General features: G+C 36.6%; 1 protein-coding gene across 1 annotated transcript in view; it reads left to right on the forward strand.

Moving 5' to 3' along the window:
• Positions 1 to 21,056, forward strand: part of LOC105493860 (intraflagellar transport 74) — a 128,960-nt gene that overhangs the window by 90,125 nt on the left and 17,779 nt on the right. Inside the window, 3 exon segments of the mRNA XM_011761813.3 lie at positions 17,399 to 17,452; positions 19,896 to 19,993; positions 20,772 to 20,898. Of these exon segments, the coding sequence (XP_011760115.2) occupies positions 17,399 to 17,452; positions 19,896 to 19,993; positions 20,772 to 20,898 (279 nt within the window).

Consider the following 21,056-nt stretch of genomic DNA (forward strand, 5'->3'; position numbering starts at 1 on the left):
ATTCTCCTACCCCAGCCTCCTCAGTATCTAGGATTATAGGCACATGCCACCATACCTGGCTAATTTTTGTATTTTTAGTAGAGACGGGGTTTCACCATGTTGGCCAGGCTGGCTGGTCTTGAATTCCTGACCTTGTGATCCGCCCACCTCGGCCTCGGCCTCCCAAAGTGTCTCTCTTTCTTTTTTTTTTCCTAACAGAGCCTCTTGCCCAGACTGGAGTGCAGTGATGCAGTCATGGCTCTTTGCAGCCTTGACCTCCCGGAATCAAATTATTCTCCCACCTCAGCCTCCTGAATGTGGGACTACAGGCAAGCTCCACCCTGCCTGACTTTTATTATTATTATTACTGTTTTTAGAGACAGGGTCTCATGTTGCCAAGGCAGGTCTCAAACTCTTAGGCTCACGTGAACCTCCTGCCTTAGCCTCCCAAGTGCTGAGATTATAGTTGTGAGCCACCATGTCCAGCCCCTTGTCTTGAGGGTTCTTTCCCCTGTTTTTTACCTGACCAAATTCTCACCCTTTAAGATATAGCTTAGGTATCCATTTATCCAGCATAACTTTGTTTTCCTTCCCTGATTTGTTTCTAGGCTATGCTAAGTGAGCGAACTTTCTCCATGTTTTCAGAGCACACTATGTATAAACATATCACTGGATTGACCACATAATATTACAGTTATCTATTTATGTGTTTGTCTTCCCTCTTTGGCTAAGTCCTCAAGGACAGGGACTGTGTCTTACGTACTTTGGTAACCTCTTTCATCAACACAATGTGTGGGAAAATACATACTCATCAGATGTTTGTGAAATGAACTAAATCACATTTTAGCAGAAAAAGAATTTCAGAATGAACTAAAGGTAAAAATTGAGCTCTACCTCCTTCTTTGGCTCTCTAGTTTTATGATGTAGGTATGCATTGTTCCCCAGAGACAGCTTGACTGCAAAGGCTTTATGACTTTCCAGAGGATTCCTACCTTGGATTATGTTTTCCAGTAAAGTGGTGGATACTTATTTATATGGACATTCTTACCCTGACTCACAATTATAGATGCTGTGTTCGTTAGGATAGCAATAGTAATCAAATTACGTTGTCTGTCTAGTTCATCCTTAGTTCTGCCCCCTGGCTTTATTCCCTCTTTGGCTCATTTTATTCATTTCTTAGATGCCATCTGGCGGCTTCTGTGAACAGCATCTGTGTATAATCCAACCAGACCACCTTTTGCCTTGTAGGGTTTCTGCTTAGGAAAGCACATAAACCATAAATGATGTTATCTGGCTTAAGTAACGCAATCTTTCAGTTTTCAAGTAAACTTTAAAATATTTATATAATTCATTCTAAATTCAAAGATCCTTAGAAACTGAATTAGGTACAGTTGTGTTCTCTGCTAGGTATTAATGCTGACCTTGTCATCTTACAACTTTCTCAAGTATATCATATTTATTTATTTTGGTAAGTCCTTAATGTTATAATTTTCCAAAAGCTACATTGAATAATTGTGTCTCAAAATTAACTAAATAAAATCAGTTAACAGTTATTGGGCTACTTTATGAAAATCTTTATGGTCCATATGATGCTGAGTTTTAAAAAATTTTCCCTAAATTAGTAATTTTAAAGGTTCTGATTAATTTGTTTTAAATGATGATTTTTATGTATGAATCTGGTTTGTTTTTAATGTGAAAAATTCAAGCAGTATAAAATGTATGAACATAAAGTAAAAAGTCATCTCCTTTCTCCTCACACTCATACAAGTCTTCAGAGGTCATTATGGTTTACAGTGTGATGTTTAGCCTTTTAGACTTTTTTTCTGTGGCAGTGTGGAATAAAGCAAAGAAAATACTTAGATGTTTGACCAATAACACACTTGAGCCCACTCTTAGACTTTTGACCAATTCTAGAAGGACTTCTTTGCTGTCAAATTGTTCCTTGGTCTTATAAGTGATTTTTAAAAATAAAATAATCTCATAATAGAAATTTTTTTATAATTAGATATTATTATATTTTTAAAACTACTAGGAGACTTGATTCTGTGATATTAAATATTTGCTAGGCAGCACCCATATAGTGTTTCTTTATTGATAGATCAGGTAATTTTGTTATAATGGTTCCAAATTTATTTGGGTTTAAATGTGTACACTGTTTGGCTGGGCGCAGTGGCTCATGCCTCTAATCCCAGCACTTTGGGAGACCGAGACGGGTGGATCACCTGAGGTCAGGAGTTTAAGACCAGCCTGACCAACATGGCAAAACCCTATCTCTACTGAAAATACAAAAATATTAGCTGGGCCTGGTGGCACATGCCTGTAATCTTAGCTACTTGGGAGGCTGAGGCAGGAGAATTGCTTGAATGCGAGAGGTGGAGATTGCATTGAGCCAAGGTCATGCCACTGTACTCCAGCCTGGGTGACAGAGCAAGACTCCGTCTCGAAGATAAAAAAAGGGGGTACACTGTTCTATATTTTAGCAGGGAAGGAATTTGTGTGTGTGTGCGCTAACTAGAAGCAATGAGAAAAAGCTCTAATGAAAGTCATATGGTCAGAATTTGGCTACAAGCTCTACATCATTAGTAAGGTGGAGTGTTATTGGCAGGTGTCATGCTACTTTCCAAAAAACCTGAACCCATCCTGATTTCTCCTTTCTCAGTTGAAGTGCCAACAATTTCATGTTTGCTTAATTTTTGCTTTCTAAAATATGGGTTCTGTACAAGCAAGGGAAAGTAATAGAAAAAGTATTGTTCTTCTGAGTAAAGCAGAACATACCAAGTGGACAAGAGCAGCTTATATTTTCACTCAACATTGGATACTATTCTAAATAAGGATTTTTTATCCTCAAGGCTTACTTCTAACATATAGCCAAGTAATTTTTTTTTTTTTAATAGAGATGAATCTTGCTGTGTTGGCCAGGCTAGAGTGCAGTGACTATTTACAGGCATGATCATAGCTCACTGTGGCCTCGAACTCCTGGGCCCAAGCAGTCCTCCTGCCTCAGCCTTCCAAGTAGCCAGGACTACAGGCTCATGTTACTGTGCCCAGCTTGTTTTTGTTAAGGAATCTGTTAAGAAATTCTTTTATTCTTACTACAAATTAATACTTGAGAGTTTATATCTTACATTGAAGTCCTTCAGAGTAAATGGTGTCTTCATCTACTTAGCTGAAATCAGGCCCTTACTTTACTCTTTTTTCTTTTTTTTAATGAGATGGGGTCTTTCTGTCACCCCAGCTGGAGTACAGTGGTGTGACATCATAGCTCACTGCAGCCTCAAACTCCTGGGCTCAAGTGATCCTCTCACCTTAGCTAAATAAAATATATAAATTAAAATAAAATAAAGTAAAATAAACTCCTGAGTAGCTAGGAGTACAGGTGCATGCCACCATGCCCAGCTAATTGTTAAAAACTTTTTTTTTGTAGAGACAGGGCTTTGCTCTGTTGCCCAGGCTGATCTCAACGTGCTTGGCTCTAGCAGTCCTTCTGCCTTGGCCTCCCAAAGTGTTGGGATTACAGGTGTGAGCCACTGTGCCTGGTGTTTTACTCTTTACTAGTGTATTCCCTTACATTAAATAAATTCTATAAAGAACAGCATTACTATTATAAGACATGTCAAAGTCTGTCACAAATCACAAAAAGGTGATCAGTTTTCTGTGCAAAAATACTGAGCCTTTTGAAATCAGGATAGCTCTCAGCTTTACCCAATACTGGCTTAGATTTAGACTTTCTCAACTCTGCTAGGTCAGTTACCAGTTGTCCATCTGCTTTCAGCTTCCAAAATGTTATTGCTATTTTCTCCTATTTCTATATGCTGGGGGTTTATACCTTTAAAAATTCTTTTTACTATAGTTTCAGTGGGGTTTGGGGAAGGATCAAAATTAGATGTGCATGTTCAACCTGCCATTCATACCAATAAATGACAATTGTAAACCTTACTTACCTAGAATTTCTGAGAGTTTAAGCACCTTGAAGGTACATCATTTTCCTGATTTTTAAAAAAAATTTTTGTGTGTGTTTGCCTTAAATGACCATCCTCATGCTTTCATTAACTGGGCAATTAGCCTCAGCTTATATGAGGTCATCCTTTCCAGCTTTAAAAAAAATGTCCTGGCCAGGCACGGTGGCTCACACCTGTAATCCCAGCACTTTGGGAGGCCGAGGTGGGTGGATCACGAGGTCAGGAGTTCAAGACCAGCCTGACCAACATGGTGAAACCCCATCTCTACTAAAAATACAAAAATTAGCTGAGCGTGGTGGCGTGCACCTGTAATCCGAGCTACTCAGGAGGCTGAGGCAGGAGAATGGCATGAACCTGGGAGGCAGAGGTTGCAGTGAGCCATGATCACACCACTGCACTCTAGCCTGGGCGACAGAGCAAGACTCCATCTCAAAAAAAAAAAAAAAAAAAAAAAGGAAAAAAAGTCCTTAAACTACTAAAATTATTTTGAAGATTCAGATTAGCTAATTTTTTAAAATTGTAATTTTAAATATGAATCTGACATGTATTTAACATGAAAAATGCAAGCAGTGGAAAAGTATATAAAGTAAAACGTCATCTCCTTTCTCCTCATCCAAGTCTTCAGAGAAATCATGGTTTACGGTTTGATGTTTAGGCTTTTAGACTTTTTAAATACATTTACAAACATATTTTTAAATGGACTAATACTAATATACAATTCTTCTGAGCCTGAGTCTTTTCATTTAACTGTATAATATACATTCTTCCCTGTGAGGATATATACTTCATTCTGGGAAATGGTATAGCATAGTGGTCAATGTTAGGGCTCTAAAGTCAGACTTAAGAATGGTTCTTGGTCCAGGTGTGGTGGCTCATGCCTTTAATCCTAGCACTTTGGGAGGGGGTGGATTGCTTGAGCTCAGAAGTTCGAGATCAGCCTAGGCAACAGGGTGAAAACCTGTCTCTACAAAAAAATACGAAAATTAGCTAGGCGTGATGATGTTTGCTTGGCTTGTAGTCCCAGCTACTTGTAGTCCCAGCTTTTAGCTAAGGCAGGAGGATTACTTGAACCTGGGAGGTCGAGGCCGCAGTGAGCCAAAATCACTCCAGCCGAAATCACACCACTGCACTCCAGCCTGGATAACAAAGTGAGACCGTGTCTCAAAAAAAAAAAAAAAAAAAAAAAGAGAGAGAAGAAAAAAAGGTGCCTGGTACACATATTAAGCACTTCTGACAACCATTAGCTACCCCCATGATTGTTGTTACATAGGATTCATTGTATCCACATTGATATTTAGGCTGTTTATAACTTTTTACTCCCAAGAACAGTGCTACTGTAGTACATTCATGTTTATTAACTCGTCTATTTATTTCTACAGAATAAATTTCTAGAAGTGAAATTTTGAATAGAATATTATTTATATTTACAACTGGTTTGCAAATTTCTTCCCAAAAAAGCTTATATTATGTTATACAACTAAAAGCAGTGTGTGAAAGTGGTTCCTCACCAATGTTAGCTATACAATTTTTAGTTTTTGTCAGTCAAGATAATGTACACATCACTGACAGTTCCAAAGTTTTGACTGTTAGGCCTGAATTTGTAGTACTACTGTGATCCACAAGATGGGGCTAATTTTCTGAGCATCTATTAATATATACACAGTAGGATTAATAAATAGAGTTAACAAAGTACAGTCACTGTCACATGTCTCTCCAGGAGGGATTATTGGGCATTATTACTCACCAAAAATGATTAATTTCCAGATTCAAGTATTTTCCCAAATGTGGAGTTGATTGTAAAACCAAATATGTGATTATTAATATACCATAGTACATACAAATAACTAGTTGCTACAATGTGGTAAATACATCATAATTGAAATATACACAAAGTGCTATAAGAATATTGAATTACTGTCCTAAATTCTGAATGAATTCATGGTAACTTTCTGCATAATTTATATGTGTCATTCAAAAGTAGTAAAATAACAAAATATAATACTTTGGTTTGTCTGTAGTATACTTTTTCATACCCAGAGTTTTAAAGCTTAGGTTAGGACCATTTTTTCTTTAGTTATGGAAGGTAAAATAAAAAATGTTAAAGACAATAATTCTATTTATTTATGTATTTATTGTTTATTTATTTTTTGAGACGGAGTTTCTGTCTTGTTGCCCAGGCTGGAGTGCAATGGCGCGATCTTGACTCACCACAATCTCCACCTCCCAGGTTCAAACAATTCTCCTACCTCAGCCTCCCAAGTAGCCAGGATTACAGGCATGCACCACCATGCCCGGCTAATTTTTTGTGTTTTTAGTAGAGACGGGTTTCTCCATGTTGGTCAGGCTGGTCTTGAACTCCTGACCTCAGGTGATCTGCCCGCCTTGACCTCCCAAAGTGTTGAGATTACAGGTGTGAGCCACCATGCCCCGTCAGAATCATTTTATTTAAAAGCACGTGTCCTGTTGCTGGAATGCCTGGATTCAAATTCAGGCTGTGCTGTTTGATCTTGGACATGCTATTTATGCTATTTAATCTTATTTTATCTTAGTTTTTTTCTTTAAAATGGAGGTAATTACAGTACCTACCTCTTAGGGTTATTGTGAAAATTAGATTAGATAATTAAAAAAACTTAATTATTAATAGTCTCCTGTTGGCTGGAAGCCTTACCAATAACATAAATAGTAAATATATAAACACAAAACACATTCATAATAGCAATCAATTTAAAATATACTCATAAATATTAATTAGTGACTTATCAATGGTGTTAATTTATAAAAGGAAAATTGAATAACTTTACCGCAGTTATTTTCCCAAAGCATACACTAGAAAGTATTCTCCCATCAGTATTTCCTTCAGGATGTACAAAATTTATTGAATTTCGAAGTGGTTTATCTTCTGGTATCTGGTATTTCAAATGGCATCTATCCATTGCTATTCTGTGGTTTTCCAACATATATCTGCTGAAGAAGAATGAATTATTTTTGTTCAATCTAGAAATTGTTTAAACTATACTTTGAATCTTTCATTAAAATGGTGGTATTATGACTACACCAGGATCATCGTCACCATCTGAAACTTGTTAGAAATGCAAATTCAGTACCCCAGACTTATTGAATTTGAAACCCTAAGGAGAGGGCCCAGCAATTTGTGTTTCAGTAAGTCCTCCTTGTGATTCTGATTCATGTTAAAGTTTGATAACCACTACTTTTGAAAATGATTAAGGATGTTTTTATGTTTAGTATATGCCAACTACTGCCAATTATACTATATGCTTTTATATACAGTACTCTGTTGGAACAAACTTCTACATAGTCCTTTTGTTTTACATAATTAGATAATTAATAAAAATTATACAATTTATACAATATATAAAAATCACAATTACAGTTTTTAAAGTGCCTCCTGTCTTTAGAAATAATTATCTGACCTTGTTTTCATAGCTGTAAGGAAACTTTTCTGCCCAAATTTAAAATACAGATGACCCTGGCCGGGCACAGTGGCTCATGCCTATAATCCCAGCACTTTGGGAGGCCGAGGCTGGCAGATCAGAGGTCAGGAGATCAAGACCATCCTGGCTAACATGGTGAAACCCCGTCTCTACTAAAAGTACAAAAAATTAGCTGGGTGTGTTGGTGGGCGCCTAGAGTCCCAACTGCTCGGGAGCCTGAGGCAGGAGAATGGTGTGAACCTGGGAGGCGGAGCTTGCAGTGAGCCAAGATCATGCCACTGCACTCCAGCCTGGGCGACAGAGCCAGACTCTGTCTCAAAAAAACCCCCAAAAATTGCATAATATGTATATTAAATATATATTAAGTATATATTTATATATTAAATACATATTTATATGTAAATATGTTTATATTAATATATATTATATAACATTTTAATATATTTATATTAATTTTATATTTATATTTATAATATATTTATATTTTATATATTTTATGTTTATATAAAATATATATAAAATATGTTTATATATGTATTATATATGTACATATATAGTACATATATATGTATTATATATGTACATATATATTTATATATGTATATGATAAAATATATATTATATAAATATATTTATAATATATTTATATTTTATATAATATATTTTATGTTTATATAAAATATATATAAAATATGTTATATAAATATATTATAAATATATTTATATAATATATATTTTATCATATACATATATAAATATATAATATTTAATATATATTAATATATAAATAATAATATATAAATACCATATATTATTATATATTTATTTATTAATATGTAATGAATGTATAATTATATACTAATAAATAAATATATAATATATAGATTTATAAATATATATTATATATTTATATTATACAGAAATATATTTTATACATTATTAATATATAAATATAATTATACATAAAATATATATTATATATTATGTTTATATATTAATATATTTATTATATATTATATGTAAGTATATTTTATATAATATATATTAATATTTATTAAATATATATTAAAATAAGATATATAATATATTTTTATTATATATTATATATATATATAGAGAGAGAGTTGACCCTTCAAGACAGCGTTGGGATTAGAGGTGCTGAGTGTACGATGCAGTCAAAAATCCATGTATAGCTTTTGATCCATAAAAAATTATTAATAGTCTACTGTTGGCTGAAAGCCTTACCAATAACGTGAACAGTTAACACATATTTTGTGTGTATTATATACTGTATTCTTACAATAAAGTAAGCTAGAGAAAAGAAAATGTTATTAAGAGAATTATAAAGATTTTTATTATTTCCCAGTTATGAAATGGAAGTAGATCATTATAAAGGTCTTCATTCTCATTGTCTTCACATTGAGTAGACTGAGGAAGAGGAGGAAGAGTGGTCTTGCTATCTCAGGGATAGCAGAGGCAGAAGAAAATCTGCATATAAGTAGACCCACCCAGTTCAAACTTGTGTTGTTCAAGGGTCAACTGTATTTCCCAGAGAATGTGTATTTAGAAAATTGGGTGAAACCTAATGCCAAAGTTAGTTTAAAACATTAAGCTTATATATACTCATTTTACCATAGCAATTTAGTAATACAGTCAATTCTCTGTATCCACGAGTTCTTCATCTGCAGATTCAACCAACTATGGATGGAAAATAATTGAAAAAAAATACAGAAAGTTTCAAAAAGCAAGTTTGAACCTGCCATGTGCTAAGAAGCACTATGCGGAATCCATCTGAATGAACTGAAGAATACCCTGCTATAGCCTCCCATTGTTTCACAGATCCCCAGTCTCTCTCTAGCACCCATTGTTTGAGTACTGTTCATCTGGCAATTTATTCATTGGCTACTTGTGTTCACTCTTTGCTTCTTTGAAAAAAAAGACTCCTAAAAATCAGTTATATGGTGAAAGAAATCCCTTACAGACTAAGAGAGAGTGTAAAGTGCCGTCTCTCAACAAGAAAATAAAAATCTTAGATCTTTTGAAAAGTGGCATGTGATTTACCAAAGTGGCACAATAAAACAGAAGGAAGCTGACATTTGTGGAAGTGTTAGTGCTGCCCCAACAACGGCAAAAAAGTTGTCGCTGTGATTCATGATACAATGCTTGCAGAGACTGGCCAGGCACAGTGGCTCACGCCTGTAATCCCAGCACTTTGGGAGGCCGAGGTGGGTGGATTACCTGATGTCAGGATTCAGGACCAGCCTGGCCAAAATGGTGAAACCCTGTCATTACTAAAAAGTACAAAAATTAGTCGGGCGTGGTGGTGGGCGCCTGTAATCCCAGCTAGTAGAGAGGCTGAGACAGGACAATTGATTGAACCTGGGAGGCGGAGGTTGTAGTGAGCCAAGATTGTGCCATTGCACTCCAGCCTGGGCGACAAAAGCGAAAGCCATCTCAAAAAAAAAAAAAAAAAAAATTGCTTACAGAGATGAAGAAAACATCAAATATATGAGAAGACAAAGTATCACAAAAGCATGTTCCTGTTGATGGTAAAATTATGTGTGAAAAATTATGTATGAAAAAGCATTTAGCCTTTGTGAGCATTCCTGTGAGGAAGTTGAAGAGAGTGAGAGGAAGGAATTGAAGGATAGTAAGGGATGACTAGTTAGCTGTGGAAAGTACTACAGCCTCAAGAACTTAAAGATCACAGGAGAATCAGCATTAGCTGATGGCCAGGCAGTATCAGCATTCCCACAAGAGCTCAAGAAACTCAGAAGACAAAGAATACCTTTCATGGAAAGTCTTCAGTTGTGTTGAAACAGACTTGTTCTGGAAGAAGAGGCCTAATACCTAAATCCTTAAGAGTGTCAAGCAGGCTCTGGGGTTCAAAGCCTGGAAAGATCATCTTACTCTGGTGCTATGTGGCAACACAACAGGTCACATGGTCAAGCCAGGTCTTGTGTACCAAACAGTCTCTGGGCCCTTAAAAACAAAATCAAAAATTGCCTGCCTGTGTTCCGGCAACACGATAGGAAGGCTTGGGTGATGGCCATCTTGTTCCTGGAATTCGTTTTTATTCCTAAAATGAAGAAATACCTGGAAGAGAACAGGGTGCCATTCAAGGTCATCCTCATAATTGACATTACTGGTGGCCATCCCTGATCTCTCTACTTCACTAATAACAATGTTGCAGTGATGTTCTTGCCTCCTAAAGCAAATGCAACTTCACTGTTTTAGCCATTTGATCAGGGCATCAGCAAGTGCATTAAGTGACGTACATCCACCTCACCTTCGGGAGGATTTGTGCTGTCCTTGATGCTAACCTTGACTACAGTGTCATGGATTTATGGAAGAGCTTCACAATTGCAAATGTAGTTGTGCTTTTTACAGAGGCTGTAGATGCCCCAAAGCCCAAGACAGTCAATGCATGTTGGAAGTCATTATGGAATGACGTAGTCAGTGATTTCAGGAGCTTCCCCATTATTGATGCAGAAGTCAGTAATATGGTTCTTTTTGCTTTTGTTTTTTTGAGTTGGAGTCTCACTCTGTCACCCAGGCTGCAGTGCAGTGGCACGGTCTTGGCTCACTTCAACTTCCATCTCCCGGGTTCAAGCAATTCTTCTGCCTCAGCCTCCTGAGTAGCTGGGATTACAGGCACATGCCACCATGCCCAGCTAATTTTTGTATTTTTAGTAGAGACGGGGTTTCACCATATTGCCCAGGCTGGTCTCGAACTCCTGACCTCGTGATCTGCCTGTCTTGGCCTCCCAAAGTGCTGGGATTACAGGTATGAACCACCGTGCCTGGCCCAGGAATATCTTGAATGTTCCAAAGGAAGTTGATGGGGAATGCTTCTCTGACATGATCAAGGGTGACTTCAAGGAACACATAGAAGAGCATAGAGAAACCCTTACCAGCAAGGAACTCAAGGTTCTGCTGAAATTCTCTACAGGAGATGATGACAGTGATACAGATTTAGAGGAAACACAGTCATCCATTTGGATACTTGAAAAATTTGCATCAGTTTTTCAACAGGTGCAAGTGTTAAAGGATATGATCCTTCAATGGAACAAAGCCTCCATGTCACCTGAGGGATAGCAAACATGCCTACAACCACTGCAAGAGTTGTTTGATGATTCAAGGAAAAAGGAGAAACAGCTTCCTAGAACAGCGTTCCTAACTAAAGCCATCTGTATTATGAAGCCTTGACCTTAAACGCTTGAAGATTCTTCCAGCATAAGTGATCTTTCCGACGTCCTATTAGAAGGTTCAAGTTAGCCTCATGTCTCACCACTTACCTACAGTGCTGTGCATCTCATCACCTCACCATATGGGCACCGTGAGCACCAAATAGAAATTATAATAGTCATAATCATCAAATGAGGGTTATCAAGAGAGAAAAGCTAGGGTTTGTGTTTTTTTTTTTTTTTTAATTTAAAAATTTTTTGTAAAGACAGGCCTCACTATTTTGCCCAGGCTCATCTAAAAGTCCCAGCCTCAAGCAGTCCTCTTGGCCTCCCAAAGTATTGGGATCATAGTTGTGAGCCACAGTGCTCAGCCAGAAAAGCCAGAGTTTTGATGCATGTTAATGTACTCTTTCAGGCCATTAAATGAAAGTCATCTGCAAGTGTTGATAGAAAATGTGATTGGGCATGGTGGCTCATGCCTGTAATTCCAACACTGTGGGAGGCTGAGGCAGGAGGATTGCTTGAGATCGGGAGTTCGAAATCAGCCTGGGCAACATAGTAAGACCCCATTTCTATTTTTAAAATGAAAATAAAACAAAAAATGTTACATTGTTGCTGATGTGTACCCTGTAGTTTGCAACAATGGTTGCATCTTTACTGAACATGTACAGACTTTTTTTCCTTGTTATAATTTCCTAAACAACATAGTGTAACAACCATTTACAATATATTAGTTATCATAAGTAATCTGGGGATGACTTAAAGTATATAGCAGGAGGGTATATATAGGTTATATGCAAATACTATGCCATTTTATGTAAAAGACTTGAACATCCTCAGGTTTTGGTATCTACAGAGGGGATTGGGGTACTGAAACCAGTCCCTGTCAGATACCACGGAATGACTGTGTTTTGTATACTCATTTGCTGCTTACTGTAATAATGGTATGTGAAAAGTAGATGGGAGAGAGAGACTGAATGCAAAAAGATGGAATTTTATAGGCCCCCACAACTAATTCAAATTGAAACAGGAGTCAGGGAGGAGAAAGTGTTCTGGCTCACTAAAATACGTGAAAATGTTAGAAGGGGTTTAGATAACTCAATATGAATTAATGTGATACAGCCTTGAAAACAGCTGAAATCCTAGATTGCATAACAAAAAGTGGTTATATAGACTATGGAAAGTGACGGTCTTCTTGGAATTTTAAGTTTATTGGCATAGTATGTTAAATGGGTTAGAGAAAAACTAGAGCTCATTCATAGTAGAGTGACTAGAATGGTAATAGGGATAGAAACTATGCCACATAGAAGATATTGAGGCCAGGTGCGGTCGCTCACGCCTGTAATCCCAACACTCTGGAAGGCTGAGGTGGGTTTATCACTTGAGGTCAGAAGTTCGAGACCATCCTGGCCAACATGGTGAAACCGTGTCTCTACTAAAAACAAAAATTAGCTGGGTGTGGTGGCACGTGCCTGAAGCCCCAGCTGCCTGGGAGGCTGAGGTGGGAGAATCACTTGAACCTGGGAGGCGGAGGTTGCAGTGAGCCGAGATTGCACCATTGCACTACAGTCTGGGTGACAGAATGAGACCCTGTCTCAAAAGAAAAAAAAAAAGAAGGAAGGGTACTGGGAGACTTTGCCTGCTTCAGAAGTATTTCAAGTGCCAAGAAACAATCTGGATGTGCAGAAGTCCTGTGGAGTTTTTTTTCTTGCCCCATCTCCCTGATTTTGTTTCCTGTTGACCTTTCAACTCTAAAATCAGTAGGCTTTGCTGAGTTGGGGGCCTTGAGGCCTGGAGAGTTCCTAGTACATGCCTTGTTGTGTATTGATCAGGAGAGACGATTGGGATAGCCACCTATTTGGAAAATGGTAACCAGACCTTAGGGGCAGATCTACTTCTCAGAGTATAAAAGCCTATAAAGCCTGAGTCAGGAGAATGTCATTTGATGCCAGAGAAGTGAAAGTGTGGGGTGAACTTCCTTGCAGTGAGGACAGAGGTAGTTTTGGTGGTGCTCAGACTATTGGCAGTGCAAGAAGAGCATAACTCCCTTTCTCCACTGCTGGCTATAGCAGAGACTATCAAAAAGCGATGGTGTCCGTTCTACAGTAGCCCTAGTCTTTTTTTAACAGCCCATACTCATTTCTTCTTTCCTACTTGGGTGATGAAAAAGCCTGAATTTATAGTATACATTTTTGTATACTTGTCTTATTAGAGTATAAATTCTTCAAAGGAAAATATTTTACTTTTTCTTTAATCCCCATGTTACCTGATAAAGTACCTTGCCAGTATAATTCCTGTGAAAAATCCTCCTGAACTCTTTTCACGCTTCTGGTTACCACAGCACTTCATACGTACCTGTTAGAGCACTTATGTTGCATTATACATTTTTGTTTTTATACACCTAATGAGTGTAAGCCCTTTGAGAATAGGGTGGAAACTGTCTTACTCAGTTTGATATCCCAACACCTATTACAGTATGTGGCACACAGTAGATAATCAGTAAATTTATCTGAAATAAATAAACGAGTATAGAACTATGCTGACATCAAATGCTTAGAATTAAAGGATATCTCCAAAATTACCTTCCTTTTACCATTGTGTCCCTTTCCCTCTCCCTTGGTCTCCTCATTGTTGATTCTACTACATTAGAGCCTTCTGCTTAACTGCTTGTACCTTCATTGTGATACACTGACTTGCTTCCATCTATCTACAGTCTTGTCCTGTCCTGTGATACTGAATCTAAGGATAGATTTGCTAATGACCATTATGTTTTACCCTACCTTAGGACTGCCTACATTTACATTGCCTTTATGGGCAACTCAGATACTAATCCTCCACTGAGAAATCACAAAATAGAGAAGTTCACTAATGCTCTGACCACTGTCTTTCTTAGCAATAGTGATATTGGAGAAAGTTTTGTGAAGCTTGGGAATCTGCTGAGATGTGTGGGAGCTCTGTCCCATCTAATCCAGCTGGCCAGCTGTGCAGCTGTAAACGTTAACCAGTTATGTCTTCCAGCTCAATCTGTTGGCAACTAGGAGGATGACTTTGAGGAGAGAAGGAGGGAGGAGTCTCCTCTCAGGTTTCTGACTTGAATGATAAATGGATGGTGAGGACAGCCAAATGTAATAGGGAATAAAGAGGGGGAAGACTATGAGTTTAATTATGAATATACTGAGTTAGGATTTCCTGAAAGGGCTTCCAAATAAATATATATAGTAAGCATTTAGATTAAAGAATCTAAAAATCAGACAATATATTAAATTTGAGAGTTCTTAAACCACAAGAATGAATGAAATTGCCATGGATATAGCGTTAGAAGTTCATTAAGAACAGAACTCTAGAATGTAAATGAAGAAGGAAGCAGACCCATGAAGAGAAGACAGAAAAATAATGATCTGAGAGTAAGAAACGCCAGAGAAGCCCCCCATCCCCCCAAAAAACAAAAACAAAACATAAAGGAAAACAAAGAAAGTCGAAAGGTTGTATCAATAGTGTCAAATATTGCAGAGTAAGATAACTGACTGCCCTTTGTATTTGATCATTAAGCAGTCGTATAATCTCACTGAGAACAATTTCATTGGAATAGGAGTAGGAAAAGCCTCATTGCAGTGTGTTGGGGTCTAAAAGCAAGATGAGAAACTGGAACCATCATGTGTAGGAATTCTCTCAAGATTAAAAGAAGATAAGATAAGATGATGGTTAAATCCTTGTAAAGTCTAGGATCCAGGCCTCCCTCCTAATCCCTTAATGCCTGACCAGTCTCCCAAGAGTGGAACTTAAATAGCCAGAACAAGAAACTAGGACTTTCTTAGAAACATGGGCCATGGCACATTCAGGAGATAGTAGCTTTTCTGCCACTTCACATGTGCAATGATATTTATATGCACATCTTCCTCCTATAAGGGTATCCCAGATCATGTGTGCTACAAACTCCAACTCTTTCGGTTTCCCACTCAAAACCCTGTCTGTAGTATATTTTACGAATGTGTATACATATATATATATATACACACACACACACACACACACACACACACACACACACACACACACAAAGTTTGTTTAATTAATAACAGATTACCTCTGGCCTCCTCTTCACAGTTAATCAGGGTGCATTAGTGTATTTTGAGACCATGGTTGATCATTTGACCTGAGTAGTAGTTCAGTAAAGTTGCTAATCCATCTAGAGCCTTATCTGAGTGGATCCAGGGTTTCCCGTTGGTGCTAGGTGTAGCCTGGCTAGGAATTTGTGACATTAGGTATTTACTGTCCTTAAACATTAGCTTTCACTTGCAGCTTTTTACTACCAGTAATATAGTGGAGGCCTTAACATAAGATTTTCTCAGTATCAGGATTGTCGTCAATGAATTTCAGAAAACTTTTCAGACCAGAAGGCAGAAAAGCTGTTTGCTAATCCACGTCTCTGACTTTGCCATCACCCTTGTGTTCTCATAATTCACTTAACACCAAGCAAGTATATGCACAGATGGAGGTTCGTGTCGCTGTCTGCTTTCTCTACAGATGGCAGCTGCCATGTTCCTTCAAAGCTCAGTTTTTGTTACAGTGAAATCCTATTGTCATAAAATAATCATGATCCACTCCTACTAATGGGTCTCTCTGTGAGGCTAAAATGGCAGAATTCATTCATTTTTCTAGGCCTTGGATTTTTGTACCTTTAGACCTGCTTTTCATGTTTGTTAAACTCAACATGTGCAAAACTGCTGTAAGCAACTCTTTCTCAACTTTTTCCCCATTTAGGTTAATCATACTACCATCTTCTCAGATGCCCAAGCCAGAAGCCTGGGAAGCATCCTTGATTCCTCCCTGTTTAACCCTTACCAAAATCCATTCACTGTGGCTCTTAAATGTCACAAAAAATAATTCACTACCTTCCATCCTAATTACCACCACTCTACTCCAGGCAGCTTTCATCTTTCACCCAGATTATTATGACAACTTTCTAACTGGTTTTATTGCCTCCAATCTTACTTCTCTTTTATTCTCCAGACTGGAAATATTTTTCAAAATTGCAAACGGATTATTTCTTCTCTCTGGTTAAAATTCTTTAGTAATTGTCCTTAGGAGAAAGTCCAAACTCTTTAATGTGGATCTTATAAGGTGCTTTGTAATCTGCCTCATCTTTGTGCCACTTTTTCACTTCATTCTCTGCCTCCGCCATACCACTCCCTCAGTTCTTTATGCTACCATATTCATCCTCACTTTGAAACTTTTTACTGGTAATGCTTTGACATTTGCAGTTTCTGTATTTTGACCAGGTAACTCCTACTATTCTTTATAATGCAACTTAAATATTACTTGTTTAGGGAAACTGTCTCTGTAACCCTGACCTAGGTAAGTTGCCCTTGCTGTGTGCTCCTATAGCATCTTTTATTTTTCCTGTGATAGCACTTAGTACCTTTTAATTTTAATTAATTGTTAAATCTTTAGAGTATAAACTCTGTGAATGAAGTTACTCTGCTATCTTGCTGGTGATCTTTCAAAGATGGAATGGACTTTCTTGGGAACTTACGTTTCTCGGCACCCATAGTGTTCATGTATAGGGTGAATAGCCCCAGGTTGGGAATGGAAAGCCTTTAAGTTCTTTCCAATCATATTGTTTGTTCCACATATTCAAGGTACATGCATATATCTACTTTAAAAGTCTCTATACATAAGTCATTGTAAAAGAATTTCACCTAATGGAACACATTGAATAGTCAATGAGTAATGGCATAGAGAGAACTAAAGAGATGTTTTTAATTTAGAGCACTGTATGTGGAATTTTTGAAATTAATGTTGTATTTTATATCTCTCATAGGTGAAATGAACCAGAAATACAAGGAGCTAAAAAAAAGGGAGGAAAATATGGACAGTAAGTGATATTCTTGTAGATATAAAAATACAATATTTTCAGATTGCTGTTCATTTATACCAAATCAGAGACCTCATTTTGGGCAGATATAATGGCTAATAAATGCAGAAGTGTGGACATTCAAAGCATTTTGCCTTGAAGAATAGTTTCTAGCATAATTTAGAGATGGGTAGAAAATTCTAAAAAGATATGTGATGAATGTCTATACATTGGGGCTAGATTCTAAAGCTAGCACTTACATTCGTAGTCTGTATAGAGGAAGCTTATAGACCAGGGGTCCCCAACCCCCAGGCTGCAGACCTGTAGGAACCAGGCCACACACCAGGAAGTGAGCCACTGGCAAGCGAGCATTACCGTCTGAGCTCTGCCTCCTGTTAGATCAGCAGCAGCATTAGATTCTCATATGAGTGTGAACCCTATCACATGTGAGGGATCTAGGTTGCACTCATGAGAATCTAACTAACTCCTGATGATCTGAAGTAAAACAGTTTCATCCCGAAACCATCACCCGCATCTGCCCCCCAGCCCTGGTCCATAGAAAAATTGTCTTCCACGGTCCCTGGTGCCAAAATGGTTGGGGACTGCTGCTATAGACCATTTATTGATTGAATGTTCTCTTTTACATCCTTCACTATATTCACCTTTAGTATCATTCACTTTTATATTTAGCTTTCCATAATACTTGTTTATTAGCCCTCACATCAGATATTGTCACTCTGTTCTATCACCAGCTGTAATTTTAGTCACTTTTTGTTACAGTTTTGATTCACTTAAAAAAAACCTCAGCCTGATTTTATAAATTGGTTTTCACTTAAACTTATGTTACACACTTATAATTTTTTTAAAAATTGGCATGTATTATCTATTACTGGTTTCCTTTTAAGTTATCATTTTGCTAGAATCTGAATTCTAACAAAATGCTAGAGTTTCATCTAGGTCTGATGTCAATAGTTACCTTCATGGAAGGCATGCTATAAAAGAGTAATTGTCAGCTCTTACTTTACAAGGTACCAAGTTTTCTTTAAAATGTCAGTAAATACCAAAAATTATCTCAAAAAAATTTTTTTGAGTCTTTTGGTAAGGGAGAAAGGTGTAAAATCAAGGAACAATGTGTCACGACACCACAATATTAGAAATTACTAGATACTACCTAGTATGGTATCTGGCACTTAGGTGTCAATAAATGTTCATTTAATGAATGTTTACTGAATGAATGGAAAGAATTCCTATACTACAGAATCTTAAAATGGAAGGTCACCTAGCTCAGATTTCTTTCCACATATTAATTATGATTTGTTTTCCTTAAAAAATAACCCCTGAAAGACAAGTTCATTTATGCTTTTGTGTATATATAAAAATCTCATATGGCCACTTAACAGATTACAAAAATCAACAGATTATAAAAGCAGGATATTCACACGTAAGACCTGTATGAATGCTGAAGCAGGACATTAAAGAAAATTCAGTTTTATAAAAAATATTGATTGTGGTCCTCTACCACCATATTCCAATAAAAAATGTTTTGTTGAAGACTGTTTCACTTTAAAAATATACTAAATATAAGAAAAAAGTAGAATGGAAATCCATTACAGAAGGCAAGCTGTTGATGTTTATTTCATGCTAACAATAAAATTATTTTTGACTGAAAGTTTCTATTTTTTAGATGCCCCATAGAAATACTCGAAAATGTAAATAAGAACTGGTTCTATATTAAACAAATAAAAAGATAATTTCCTAGAATATTTATTTACAATCTGAATAAATTATTAAATTCATTTAGTTGAAATGAATCCAGCATTATAAATAAAATACTCATTTTCAGATAAAATAGGTATTCAGCAATGGAAATTATAGAAATAAAGTTAGTAGCCAGGGTGTTAATAATTATTGATATATCAAAGGAGATCTTTATAAAAGCAAATTTCTTCTGATTGTCATTTTATCAGCTATTTCTTTTGAGCCTATATTTATAACTTTCCGATTTATATCAAGGTCACAGGATTTAGGCAGTTTGTAAGTATGTGAAGTTCTTATTGAATAATTACCTTTGGGTTAATAACAAATTAAACAGTGGTAGCTTAAAATTTCTAAAAATTGGGCCAGGCAGGTGGATCACGTGGTCAAGAGATCCAGATCATCCTGGCCAACATGGTGAAACCCCGTCTCTAGTAAAAATACAAAAATTAGCTGGGTATGGTGGTACAGGCCTGTAGTCCCAGCTACTCGGGAGACTGAGGCAGGAGAATCCCTTGAACCGGGAGGCGGAGGTTGCAGTGAGCTGAGATCGCACCACTGCGCTCCAGCCTCATGACAGAATGAGACTCCATATCAAAAAAAAAAAAAAAAAAAACTTTCTAAAAAGCACTCTTAAGACCTACAAATCAGAGTTTATATAGTGTTACCTCTATCAACAGTAACCTCTCTTATGGTTTCCAATTGTCAGCTTTTATTGAGACTTTTGAGGAAACAAAGAATCAGGAACTGGAACGAAAGGCACAGATAGAAGCCAACATTGTTTCACTCTTGGAGCACTGTAGTCGAGTGAGTACCCTGTGCCTGTCTTGGTGTCGCCTTTATTTTTGCTGTGATTAACTCTCTAAATACAACTCAAAAAATAAAATGACTCACTATTATGTCTTCTCATTTAACTGCTTCCTTTAAATTCCCTTACTTGTTACTATTTATTTCAGCTATTAACTTTTTTATCACTCTAGCAAAATGTCAGGTAATTAGGGCGATAGAGAAAAAGGATGATATGTATAATATCAATATTCAGCAGTAAATGAAGCCCTAATTGAGAATAATTATTATGATCTTCTTCCATTGTTAATCTGAACTTTTGAAAGTAACATTTGCACAGATAATTTCAAAACCTAGACATGTTAGAAAATGTTTATGTTTTTATACTGTAAATTTTATTGTAAATAAAAAGGATTCTTTTCTTGCATGTATACATAATGAGTATCTCAAATTATCAGAAAATGTTTATTGGGCATCTATTATGAAATGCATGGTCTCCTTTCAATATTCTTAGTGTTTTAAGACTACAACCAGTTTCTAAAATAGTGTAGTTGAATTTTTTTCTACAGTGAAATAAAGGAAATGAAAAAAAAAAACCACAATTTTGAATTTATAGTCTGTCTTTATTGAGAAAATCCAATTTTGAATCTCATTTTCTATACCACATATAACTTGAATGGTGTATTTCAAAAACAAATACCTGATCCAAACATCTCATCCTTTGACAGTGTTTTCCAAGGGTTTTATTGAGAGTTAAGTCAGTGGATTTTTTTGTATTTTTATTTCTCTGCAAATGCAGAATATAAATCGTATGAAACAGATATCTTCTATCACCAATCAAGAGCTAAAGATGATGCAGGATGACCTCAATTTTAAATCTACTGAAGTGCAGAAATCACAAAGTACAGCTCGGAATTTGACTTCAGGTGAGAAAACAACCTAGATTTTAATAATCTTTTTTTTTTTTTTTAATATATCAGTGTTATTCTCCTTGATTTTTTTAAAGCCTCATTGACTGAGGCTATAATTTATGATTGCCTGTTGCCCCAGAATTATGTATGGCTTTTTTCATCAGCTGGCTAGT

This window comes from Macaca nemestrina, chromosome 14, assembly GCF_043159975.1.
Source record: "Macaca nemestrina isolate mMacNem1 chromosome 14, mMacNem.hap1, whole genome shotgun sequence".
Classification (NCBI taxonomy): Eukaryota; Metazoa; Chordata; class Mammalia; order Primates; family Cercopithecidae; genus Macaca; species Macaca nemestrina.